Source organism: Tinamus guttatus, unplaced genomic scaffold (assembly GCF_059628265.1).
Source record: "Tinamus guttatus ecotype Peru unplaced genomic scaffold, ASM5962826v1 Tinamus_guttatus_pri_ptg000347l, whole genome shotgun sequence".
NCBI lineage: Eukaryota > Metazoa > Chordata > Aves > Tinamiformes > Tinamidae > Tinamus > Tinamus guttatus.
This window is the reverse complement of record NW_028288881.1, coordinates 2,259,930-2,273,031: the sequence shown is the minus strand read 5'-3', so window position 1 is coordinate 2,273,031 and position 13,102 is coordinate 2,259,930. Positions and strand designations below refer to the sequence as shown.

Here is a 13,102-nt window from a genome sequence, read left to right as displayed (position 1 = left end):
TGGTGCTGGTCTCTTTTCAGTGGTGGCCACCAACAGAACTAGAGGAAACGGCCGGAAACTGAAGCACCAAAAGTTCCACAGGAACTTAAGGAAATTTTTTTTTAACAGCGAGGGTGACAGAGCCCTGGCACAGACTGCCCAGAGAGGTTGTGGAGTCTCCTTTTCTGGAGATCTTCAAAACCCACTTGGACGCAGTCCTGTGCCACATGCTCTAGGTGACCCTGCGTGTGCAGGGGGGTTGGACTAGATGACCTCTAGAGGTCCCTTCCAACCTTAAGCATTCTATGATTTTATGATGATTCTATGATTTGTGAGGAAAGAGAGAAAGGGAGTCAGAGAAAGAGCCTTGCAGAACAAGTCAATAGAGATTGAAATGACTCCCAGAAACTGGCATTTGAACTGAAGTTCAGGAGGAAAGCTCATTTAATCCAGCATCCAGAAGAATATCGACTAGATGGGTCTAAACATGCATATAAATTGTTAGGGGAGCAGAGGGTGGTTAATCGCTTTCCTTAATGCTTTGTGTCCTTGTGTGTTAAATATACTTACTGCCAACTCTTGATTATCCAACATAATGAGGTGGAAGGGTAGGGTGAAAGCGGATGAAAAAAAAAATTGTAAATTAGGCTATCAAAAAGAGGCAACTAGAATGCAAGAAAGAAAAGGAAGATTAGTAAAACAACTCTCATATTCATAAACCCCCTTGCAAGTTAAGCTCTGTGCAAGACTATGGGTGTGTGGCAATTTAGGAGTGGACACAGTATTGCACTGAGCTAATGAACCCAGCCATGGTAAGACAGCAGCACCAACTCACAGGCTTTCTTGCCCTTCCTCCACCTACCATGATTACCTATTGAGGCTAAAAAGAAAAGCATCGATAGATAGGTATGGCGATGCGTTTTCATTACAAGGACTTTCATGGAAATTGTAATATTTCTTGCAGCACTTACAAAATCTTCTGTACACTGAGAAAATATGATATCTATTGAAATTGCAGTGTGATAAAAATATCAAAATGTCAATGGAGCTCAGGGCACGCATGAATGTGCTTCATTTCCAGTTGTTGAAGGACTTTGCAGGCAACGTTATGGTTATATTTAACTCCTGAAGTACTGCAGCGGGAGTCGTATAATACAACTTTTTGACTTGCCTAACTCCTTTTACATGATCCCTCCTTTCTAAAGATGCTTTGTATATTTTACATTAGCTGTTGTTTTGACCATGAAAATTTGAATCTTGGCCAACTGTTCAAAGGCAACTTAAATGGTGACACAAATTCTTCAACAGAAGAATTCTCCTTCTACTACGAGAAGGTAAGATAGGTACAGGTCACTCCCTCAAACGTCTTTTAAATCATTTGCCAGTGGATTTGTGATACAGCCATGTCTGAATTCACTTTCTTTGGCAAACTTCCCTCTTCAGAATTACAATATTTTGATAAGAAACTTTTGCTAAGGTATGTGACATAACTTCTGGGAGGAGAGGTTGACATAAAACTAAATGCTAAGACATCTCCTAGCCAGAAAATTAGTACTAAACATACGCACACTTTTGCCTCCACTAGTCTTAGCATAAATTACTTAAAATGAATAAGCTCACGGGTTCTAACAAGCACATCAATCAGCAAAAGACTGGGAGTTGCTAACAGCCTTTGAAGCCTTTGATCAGATATGGATACTACAGCAGAGAGTTATATATATACTGTTGTTCATGTGGGCTGCTCAAGTGCTCAGGTGGACTGCATGTGGTCAAGACTGATGCATACTTCCTCATGGAGCCAAAGTCACTCAAGCACCTCCATCAGGATGAACCACTGGCAATACACAGCCATACATTTATAATGGGCAAAACTCAATATATTTTTCACTGTGCTTATTTCAGAAACAGTCAAACAGATAAAATGGCAGTAAAAACTTGAGGACGCTATAGAAAAGAATCAACTGAAAGCTAGTTTGGCAGCTGATAGCACGGTTTAGGAGATATATCAGATAATCTCAACTACATATGCTGCTACCTGTGCCTAATAAAAACCTGTTGAAGAGAGAAATTATGCCACCAGTTTTAATGCCTTTAACTCTATTAAAGTCACAAGGGTAGTATTATGTTAATACAAAATATCTGCATAAAACATCTTTGTGGTCTAAATAAGAATAGGTGTCAAAGAAGCATTTTTACAAATGCTGATGAGTTTAGACTAAATCTAGCTTCCTAGCTAGCCTTAGTCTTGTAAATTGAACTAAGCTGAATCCAAAATGTTGATGCATTGCACTCGCAGAATAACAAAAAAGTTTGACTGAGGTAGTACAGAGATAGACTTGAATTGCTTTTAAATCCAACTTTGATGAATGTTTACTAAAGGAAAGCCGAAAGAATTGGTAGTGCTTCATTTTGAGTGCATACAGTCCTTATGTAGGCTATCTGCAAGTAAAATTGGGTGTTCCCAAAAATTCTGTAGTAAATTGCCCAGCAGCATTGATTTTTAGCTCATGGAAAAGGAGAAATGCGGGGAAAGTGATGATCATGTGGAATCACATGACGCCCCTCCTCCCTCTCCAAAAAAAAAAAAAAAAAGTCTGCTAGATATTAAATTGAATTTTCTTTTGTTTTCCCTGATAATCTGATTTTCAAAAGAGCTGGGCAAAACTAGAGATTTTTTCTTCTTATTCTAGGTTGTTATCTCACATTACACTATTTAATAAAAATCAAGTGTTAATAATATCAAAAACCAATACTAGAAAAAAGTAAACTATGAAGTCATAGATCACAGAAGACATCCCAATTGAATAGCCTTGACAAGAGATCTTGCTGGGTACATTCATTCATCCTAAACTACAAGAAATTTCCTTCCTCTCTGCAAAGCCAAAGCGTACTTACTGCTCAATAAGTAGTAAGAAAAGGTTTGTAAGGGTTGATTGCAGGTGAATGTTTCTGTAATCAACAGCAATGATGGGAAAATACCACTGCAAAATTAGATGAAATTCGGAAAAAAGAATATTTTGGTTTAAGCTTATTGGAAGGGTTCTTTGGGGATCTTGTTTTCAACTGCATCATCACCAGCTTTTCCTCCCATTCCGTGGGCCTAAGTGCCCTCTGCTGTTTCAATTCAAATTCCCACAGATCCTGAAGGAGATCCTCACTCTAACAGCAAACAGTCTGGAAACGTGCTTTTTTAATTTTGGAAACAGCAGATTATACAAGCAATGGCAAAGAAATGCAAGCTTCACCATTGTTAATACTATACAGCTATTGATACCACTCTTTATGTTTAATCTACCCCCCGCAAAAAAAGTGTACTCTTGAGGTGCGGAGCAAAATATGATCTATTAGCTCCTCCTGGTGGCTTAGTTTGGCCTACACTTTCTTTACACATTTTTCCCAATAGTTCTTTCCTTCAAAAAGCACTAGAAATTTATTTTTAAACAAATGGGAAGTTTTGTATGACTTCTTTTTTAAAGTTTTGATCCCTCTAAGTAAAATCTGGGGAAAAAACAAAGTTTTAGAATTCTAATATAGTATATACAAATATATAGACTATATAGAACATGCAGAAGTATAACTTGGCTCTTGATCTAGACAAAACACCATTTGAGTTTTGACCTCAGTACTAAAAACGCATGTACACTGGCTTTTTTATCCTGAATAAACTAACTAGTGCTAAACTCACTAGTGCTATTCGCACACACAACTTAAAGCACTTCCAAGGCTATACTCATAGTGCACAGCACCGTTAACACATTCATTAGGAACCAAGTGTGTTGCTTGAAGTTTTAATTATTCTTTTACAGCCTGGTTCATTAGTGCCCTATTAGCGCAGATCCTTTACACACCTATTTACAGCAGCACATTAGCAATAGTAGGAAAAGGGGGCAATTGCAGAGGGATGCCACTTTAACACTTTCCTGGATATTATACAACAAGGGCATGGAAACTTTTAAATACTTATCCTAACCATAGAAACACTGAGAACAGTATCAAAGCACAAGCATCTTCAGCAGAATTTAGTTTGAAAGCCTGGACCATGACCTGTGAAACACTTTTCAAGAGAAATACTTACAGGCGAGTGCCACCTCGTGGAAAATAGGGAAGAATTTTCATCTAAAAGAAAAAAGAAGAGCTGTTTTAAGGTGGTCGGGATCTTTTCAAAGCAGAGATTTAAAGTCAAAGAGTAGCAAGAAAGTATTGCCAAACAGCCACAGGTGCTTTGCAAGTGCATCCCCGGTGGACACCAAAGTGGCCAAACTCTGAGCCCTCCTGATCTATGCGTTTTTATCATTACAATGATAAAACTGGATACAAAAACTGGATGTTTTTCTTACTTTCAGTTAGTATCTTTGTAAGTGTAACTATTTTGAATCTAACATAAGTTTTTAAATGAATGTGAAAAAAGTCTTCCTTTTGCTTTATATACCACATTTTATTATAGACTTTTGCATTCAGAATTAAAAGACTTGCAAATCCTTAAAACTTCAAAATATGTATAATTGCTAGCTATTATGACACAGAATGAGTAGCATGAATGAACTGTATCCCTAGCACAAGTTTTCTGTCCTAGCGAAAGTGTCACATAGTTACCAGGCCTCAAACGTAAGGTTATATAAATTACTGCACATTTTCTACTCTGGAGTGAAAAATTAGACCTGTTTGTTACCAGTGTGTATTTCTGTTCTTAACTTATTAATAGATGGCAGTTGCAGTCTTCCAAAGTCAAACATTGGCTAGAAAAAAAAAATAGAGCAACTTCTTGTAGTATATCAACTAAAATCCCTCATTAATCTCAGTTCTGATACTGCTCATCTCTACATGGAACTTATTTGCACTATCTGACTACTTCTTGCAGTTGGGTAAAATATAGTAATATATATTTCCCAGTGTTTGCAAATTATACTTTTTTTTAAAAAATGTACATTTTATGTAAGTGTATAAAAAGTGTGAAAAGATGACCATGATTTTCCACTTACTTATTCCACATAAGTTCCATGCACACAGAAACATGGATCTGTGTTTACGTGATATTGTTTAAAATAGGACGGAAACCCTTTGCTATAAATTTTAGTTGCAGAAATGGGACATTGTGCCTTGAGAGCACAGTGGATACAGAAACATTCAGAAATGTTTTCTGTATCTCTAAGATGTTCTAACAAAGATACTATATTTTTCTGTTTCTCAGAGTTTTATCTTTGGGTAAAAAGCAGTGTCAATTGGCACTAAATAATTTTTTAAATGCAGGAATCTAGGAACAGTCAGCAGTAAATACAGTCCTGGTTTCATTCACACATTTGCTTTGTTCCAGAAAGAACAGCGAAAAAAAAAGGAGGAAAAAAAAAAAAGGCCTCAACAAGGATAAAGAAGCAATTTCTTAAACTGTGCACATCTCAGATACATTGCATATAGAGAATTAAGCGGATTAGCTGTACCACTATGGTTGGTTACGGCTTAAAGGAAAAAAAAATATTGGCTGCACCTAAGCAAATGTCTCTGTTAAAGTGATTTAAGAGGAACCATTTCCCAGAACTACAGGTGCACCGCAGATTGTCGCTGCTATGGCTGTGAAAGGGTGGAAAGGAAAGGGAAAAAATGAAAAGGAGGAGAAAGGGAAAATAAAGGGGAAGGAGAAGGGAAGGGAAGAAAGAAAGGAAGAGAAAAGAAGAGAAAAGGAAAAGAGAAAAGAAAAGAAAAGAAAAGAAAAGAAAAGAAAAGAAAAGAAAAGAAAAGAAAAGAAAAGAAAAGAAAGGAAAAGAAAGGAAAAGAAAGGAAAAGAAAGGAAAAGAAAAGAAAAGAAAAGAAAAGAAAAGAAAAGAAAAGAAAAGAAAAGAAAAGAAAAGAAAAGAAAAGAAAAGAAAAGAAAAGAAAAGAAGGCGATCCCGGACCTGGGCGCTCCCTGCTTTCCCCTCGGGGGCTCCTCGCCGCCCCCCTCTCCCGCCCGCCCGCCTCCCCCCCGGCCACCTGCCCCCTGGCCGCGCCCCGGGGCCGCCCGGACGGCGGCACCGCGATCCGGGCCGGGCCGGGTCAGCGCCCCCGCTCCCCTGGGCGCAGCGGGGCCGGGATCCGCCGGGCCCCACGGCCGCGTCCCTCCCCGCGCGGGAAGGGGGGCGGGGGCCGCCCGCGGCCGCGTTACGCACGCAGTGAGCTCAGCGGCGGCCCGAGGGGGGGCGGCGGGCCGGGGCCGGGGCCGGGCCGGGCCGGGCCGGGCCGAGCCGAGCCCTCCGCGCCGCGCCGCGCCGGGAGGGGGCTGCCCGCCCAGAGCGCATAAAGCGGCGCCGCGGCCGCCCCGCCAGCCGCACTCAGCGCGCACGGCGGAGGCGCCCGGACCGCAGCGCGGAGCCGGCTGGCGGGGCGCGTTTTCATTGCATTTTTAAATACGACTCCTTTTTTTATATACATTTTTTTTCTTCCTCCTGCTCTCCGCCAGGAAGGGACGTTCTTGGCTCCCCGGCCCGTGGAACGGCGCGGGGCTGTGGAAGTGCACGCAAGGCTGCCGAGAGGAGCCGAGCGCCGCCGGAGCACGGAGAGCTGAGCAGGGCAGGGAAGCGGAGAGGGAAGGAAGGAAGAGAGCAGGAGCGGGCAGCTCCCCGCGCAACCAGCCTCCCCCGCCGCCTGCAGCGCTCCGGCCATGGGGAAGTCGGCGCCTCCTCTGCGGTGATCGCGGGACCCAGCGCGGATCTGCACAGAGAAACCCCCCACCCGAGAGCAGAGACACAGCCTAATAAACAATAGCAATAAAAACTCTACATATATTTAAAAGAGAGAGAGAGAGAGACTCCGCCGGCGCGCAGCTACAGCCCAACCCGCCGCCGGGGCCGGCGGCCGCGATGAGGGGCGCGGGGCGGCCGCCGCCCGCGCTGCTGCTGCCCGCGCTGCTGGCGCTCGGGCTGGCGCTGCCGCCGGGCGCCGCCGCCGCCGGTGCCGGTTCCGGATCCCGCGAGGCGCTGGTGGTGCCGCGCCGCGTGGGCGCCGCCGGGCGCAAGCAGCTCTTCCGCCTGGAGGCCTTCGGCGAGCGGCTCACGCTGGAGCTGGAGCCCGACAGCAGCTTCCTGGCGCCGGAGCTCACGCTGCAGTACCTGGGCGGCCCCCCGCCGACGCCGCCGCCGCCGCCGGGCGACGACCTGTCGCGCTGCTTCTACTCGGGCACAGTGAACGGCGACCCGAGCTCGGCGGCGGCGCTCAGCCTGTGCGCGGGCCTGCGCGGCGCCTTCTACGTGCGCGGCCGCGAGTACCTGCTGCAGCCCGCGCCCGCCGCGCCGGGCCGCCCCCGCGGCGCGCACCTCCTGCGCCGCCGCCGCCGCCGCGCCGCCCGCTGCGCCGTGCCCGAGCCCCGGACCGAGGACCGGCCGCAGCGCCGGCCGCTGCCCGCCGCGGGTGCGCAGGAGGCGCGCACGGAGCGCGCGGAGATCGCAGGTACCGGCGGCGGGGAGGCCCGCGGCTTGCGCGCTCGGTGCTTTCCGCCGTGTCACAAAGCGGCTCCCCTGCTCACGTGCGCTTCTCTTACCCCTCCTCTCCCTCTCTTTTTTTCACTGTAGAAAGCGGGAGCCGGAGGAAGAAGAGGTTCGTGTCCAGCCCGCGCTACGTGGAGACCCTGCTGGTGGCGGACCAGTCCATGGCCGAGTTCCACGGCAGCGGGCTCAAGCACTACCTGCTGACGCTGCTCTCGGTGGCGGCCAAGCTCTACAAGCACCCCAGCATCCGCAACTCTGTCAGCCTCGTCGTTGTGAAGATCATGGTCATTTACGAGGAGCGGAAGGGGCCCGACATCTCATCCAATGCCGCCCTCACGCTGAGGAACTTCTGCAGCTGGCAGAAGCAGCACAACCCGCCCAGCGACCGGCACGCTGAGCACTACGACACTGCCATCCTCTTCACCCGACAGGTAAGGGCAAAAGGCCCGAGCCCTCGCCTGTGCTCCTCGCTCCCCCCGCAGGGCCCCTGTCTCCAATTCATCCTTTAAAAACCCCTCAGAATCAGCCTTGTGCCACTACACGTTCCCCTAAGAAGGCTTTTTATTTATATATTTATTCTACTGTTTGTGCTACCTCAGGTAAAGCCCACAGTACGTGCAATGTGCTTCTGCCACATATTTTTAGCAGGTTTAGTCTGGAAATTATGCATTTTATTTCTACGTGTAACCCCTGTGTATGTTCCAAAGGCAGATTTTTGCCATCATACCCATTGAAGTGCTGAATATTTATGCTCTTTCCATAAGTAAAGGCAACTTGCCAGCGTTGGATTTTTCTTGCCAAGGTTGAGTCTCTGATCTGATTAATAATGAAACTGCCTTTTTCTACAGGACCTCTGTGGTGCCAAGACATGTGATACTCTTGGGATGGCCGATGTGGGAACAGTTTGTGATCTAAACCGCAGTTGCTCTATCATCGAAGACGACGGTTTGCAGGCTGCCTTTACAACAGCCCACGAACTAGGTACTTGAAATGTGAACTGAGATTTATGTTGATTAATTGCAACCAACGTGATGCCATAAAGTTCAGAACATGCTGGCCCATGTTCGGGGCTCGACTTGTGGGGCTTTGAGCACCCTGGGCTCCCCCAGGAGCATCCCCCACACACTCAGACTGATATTTGGAAAGCAAATCCAGTCTGCACAGCATTGTCTGCAGGAGCTGAATATTTCACTGTGGTTGTAGGGAAAAAAAAACATACGTATTAAATTAGTCTATGAGAAGTTAAAGATAGCTTGTAATCTATTTAAAATTTGGCAGTGTTCAGATCAGACGATTCTTTCAATACCTAAAAGGCTTAGCTCTAGAGTAACATTTAAAATGATATTGGTTATGCAGACGTCAGACATTGTAAAATGAAAATCACAAGCTCTTCTTTTTTTTTAAAGGCCACGTGTTTAACATGCCTCATGATGATGCAAAGCAGTGTGCTAGTATTAATGGAATAAGCCGGGATTTCCACATGATGGCATCCATGCTTTCCAATCTGGATCGAAGCCAGCCTTGGTCTCCATGTAGTGCCTACATGATTACAACATTTTTGGATAATGGTCATGGTAAGATTATTAAGCCTTCCATTCATGTGGTATTTAAACCCACATGTTTTACTGCTTTTTGCTTTTCTTTTTGCTTGCTTTTTCTTTTTGCTTTTCTTTTTTTCTTTTTTTTTTTCTTTCTAATGGAGCACATGCTGCTTTCTGTTAACCTTTTCCATGCTGCCAGTAATTTTATAAGACCCCTGTTTTTACATAATTGGTGTCACAAATTGTTTTGAAGAACTTGAAGAATTATTTTACAAAGCAAACCCAGTTCCAGAGATGGAAATGCATTTTTCGCTGTAGAAACTGAGCTCACTGACAACATTGTCTTCATTATTTTCCCCTTCCTTTTCAGGTGAGTGTTTGTTGGACAAGCCCCACAAGCCAATACAGCTTCCCTCTGACTTGCCTGGCACCTTGTATGATGCCAACAGACAGTGCCAGTTTACATTTGGAGATGAATCCAAACACTGCCCGGACGCAGCTAGTACGTGTACAACCTTGTGGTGTACTGGCACTTCTGGAGGGCTGCTCGTGTGCCAGACTAAACACTTCCCTTGGGCGGATGGCACCAGTTGTGGAGAGGGGAAATGGTGCATGAATGGCAAGTGTGTGAACAAGACTGAGAAGAAGCACTATGATGTAAGTACCAAGAAAATCAGGCTATTCCTTAGGTTGCAGAGTAGCATATATAATACTTCAATGTGAGCAATCAAAGCAGGCATAAGGACTTAAGTAAATTGAGATGGCTAGTAAATTAAACAAGCTCACAGCTTTTCTATAGAAGAGGCTTAGATAAAAACTGTGTGTCTTTTTGCATTTGTTGTATTGTGTTTTTTATTTCTTTTGCCGCATTAACTCTTTTTCTGCACTCTCTTGTTGTTCCAGACCCCGGTGCACGGCAGCTGGGGCTCGTGGGGGCCCTGGGGCGAGTGCTCCCGCAGCTGCGGCGGCGGGGTGCAATACTCCTTCAGGGAGTGCGACAACCCCGTCCCCAGGAACGGAGGGAAGTACTGCGAAGGGAAGCGGGTGCAATACAGGTCGTGCAATATTGAGGACTGTCCGGATAATAACGGTGAGCTCTTCCCGTTTCTTGATGTGGAGGAAGGGGATCTCGTGGGGAAAGACCACGTAAAGAGGATGGTCTCATGTCTACCTGTCTTTCCCCTTGCAGGCAAAACCTTTAGAGAGGAGCAATGTGAAAAGCACAATGAGTTTTCCAAGTCTCCATTTGGAAGTGGACCTGCAGTGGAATGGACACCAAAGTTCGCCGGTGTCTCTCCAAAGGATAGGTGCAAGCTGGTCTGCCGAGCAAAGGGAACGGGATATTTCTTTGTTTTACAGCCAAAGGTATTTCAAAACTATATTTCTTCCATCTAGTCATGAAAAGGAAAATTATTTCCTCCAACTCTCTGCATAAAGTTAGAGTCAAAGGCAGTGGCTGAAATTATTTTTAGGATTTTGTATATCTAAGATAGATTGTTCCTTTTCCTCTTCCTACATGTACAGTCTGAAGAGTACAAGCATGCTCCAAATATTCTGGCATGGTTCTTCCAATTATTTCCTACATGGCTGCCTTTTCTACCCACTCCATCCTTTTTCCTTTTTCCTTTTTCCTTTTTCCTTTTTCCTTTTTCCTTTTCCTTCCACCAAGTTGATTGCACTGAGATGTGTTTGGAAACTGTGCAGGTTCTTTGCCAAAACAGCGGCGATTTCTCATCCTAGTTACTAATACGCTGACAGCCTAAAATAAACAAAACAAAAAATGTTCATCTTGTATAGCTACTTGAATTCGCTGTCATAAGATGTTGAGAGCCAACAACTACCAGGGTGACAGCACAGATGTTTTTTGTAGAGAAGTATTCCTAGAAAGAAAGGAAGGATTGGGACCCTTGAAAGCAGTTTGGGTCCTTGAACCTCGAGGCCAAGACTATGTTCCAGTGTCATTATTAAAAAATGTTCTTAATTTATACTAAATAAGCACAACTGTTCCTATAAAAGTGAAATGGGTTGGTTTCCCCAGCTGCTGTTGGGCATTGTTACGTTGAGATAATCTCAGTGCTGCACACCTCCAACTATCTACAAGCTACTCCTGCTTTTAGTTTCAAAGGCCTTAAAAATACAGGTGCAGCAGGTCTTCCTCTGTCCATGTTTGACATTCTAATGTGTCTGTATCATGCAGTTTCAAAGAAATGTCCATCTTCTAATCAAGCATCCCTCTGCTCTTTCTCTAAAGGTTGTGGACGGTACCCCGTGCAGCCCCGACTCCACCTCGGTGTGCGTGCAGGGGCAGTGCATGAAGGCTGGTTGTGACCGGATGATGGGATCCAATAAGAAGTTTGACAAATGCGGTATCTGCGGTGGCAACGGATCCACTTGCAAGAAAGTCACTGGCACGCTTGTGAGAGCAAAGTGAGTGTATGATGGCAGCCGCTGTTGTGTTCTAGCTAGCATCGCGTAGGGGCAACCTTCGGTTTCCAAGACAGGCAGCAAGAGGCTGTTCTTGGAGCTGAAATTTGATCAGTCAAAACCAGTTGGTTGGTTGGGATCCCAATCGATGGAAGTCCCTGACACACAGTCACACATCTGTAGTGGCAACGCTGCAGGATGTGACTTGGTGAGGCCCTTCATTCCTTAGTTCCATCAAGTCCATAACGTAGGGGCTTAGTGTGTCAGCTTCAAATGAAATTCAGCCTTGTGCTGAACAACTGTTTGCTCTACCAGGAATGAGCTGAGCGCTCAGTGCACATGTTTCTCTCCAGCAGGCCTGGTTATCATGACGTGGTCACCATCCCAGCTGGAGCGACTAACATTGAGGTCAAGCAGCGGAACCACAGGGGCGCCCGGCACGACGGCAGCTTCCTCGCTATCAAAGCTGCCGATGGCACGTACATCCTCAACGGTGACTACACGCTGTCGACGCTGGAGCAGGACATCACGTACAAGGGCAGTGTATTGCGGTACAGCGGCTCCTCCGCCGCCCTGGAGCGCATCCGCAGCTTCAGCCCCCTGAAGGAGCCCCTGACCATCCAGGTGCTCACGGTGGGGGACCTTCCACAGCCTAAGATCAAGTTCACCTATTTTGTGAAGAAGCCCGTGCAGCCCGGCTCCGAGAAGGCGCCTGGCAAAAAGAAGGAGTCTTTCAATGCCATCCGGGAGATCATCTTGTCCGAGTGGGTCATTGAGGAGTGGGGCGAGTGCTCCAAGTCATGCGGCTCCGGCTGGCAGCGGCGCTCGGTCGAGTGCCGGGACCTGCGGGGGCAGCCGGCCGCCGACTGCGCCCATGAGCTGAAGCCCAGCGACGTGCGACCCTGCGCGGACATGCCGTGCCCGCAGTGGCAGCTCGGGGACTGGTCGCCCTGCTCCAAGACGTGTGGGAAAGGTTTCAAGAAGAGGTTGTTAAAGTGCATTTCTTATGACGGCAGCGTGCTGCCGCAAGAAAGCTGTGAGCCTTCCAAGAAACCAAAGCACCTAATAGACTTCTGCAATGTTACGGACTGCAGTTAAAACAGTATAAGTTGGGAAAGCTAAAGGGTTTTTTTTTGTTGTTGTTTTTGTTTTGTGGCTTCATAACAATGCACTGAAAATAAGAGGATAGAGGTAGCACAGGTGATTTGTGTTCACATTCACAGGAGGGTTCATTGAGGTGGGACAGTGCAAATAATTTTAGTTGGTGTTGCATCGTAAGAATATCCTGCCGACTGCAAATTTGATAGGATAGCAGACCAGTGTCACTAACCCGTCTTCAGCAGATAAACCAGGGCATTATAATTCCCTTTTTTAAGTATGCTACAATTTAAACAAAACATAAGCAGTGGCCAAAACATATCTCAGCAAACATTTCGGGGTTGAGTTATGTTTCCCTTCTTTTAGATTTGTATTGTGGTACTGTTGAAGTCCCCAGGCTTTTTAAGGGGAGGGACAGGGGAGCAGAAAAGATAGCTTAAAATAATTGGTCAGAGCTTACCTACCTCATGAAGGGCAAAAAACAGGATTAGAAAAGGAGCTTTAACTATGTCATTCATGGCTGCTATTGTTTCACAGGATAGTTTTATATAAAAACAAAGCCATATTCTCTAGCTGTAAAGAGCAAAAAAATAACCAAGAACAACA

The 13,102-nt window shown here is 45.9% G+C and overlaps 1 protein-coding gene across 1 annotated transcript; it reads left to right on the top strand.

Annotated features, from left to right (window-relative positions):
• Positions 1–6,785: 6,785 nt before the first annotated feature.
• Positions 6,786–12,827, top strand: ADAMTS1 (ADAM metallopeptidase with thrombospondin type 1 motif 1). The gene is made up of 9 exons (XM_088529800.1): positions 6,786–7,395; positions 7,518–7,864; positions 8,282–8,414; positions 8,840–9,007; positions 9,345–9,631; positions 9,878–10,064; positions 10,164–10,339; positions 11,226–11,401; positions 11,755–12,827. The coding sequence occupies exons 1-9, from the start codon at positions 6,810–6,812 to the stop codon at positions 12,494–12,496; spliced, it is 2,802 nt and encodes a 933-aa protein (XP_088385926.1). The 5' UTR covers positions 6,786–6,809; the 3' UTR covers positions 12,497–12,827.
• The last annotated feature ends 275 nt before the right edge of the window (positions 12,828–13,102 follow it).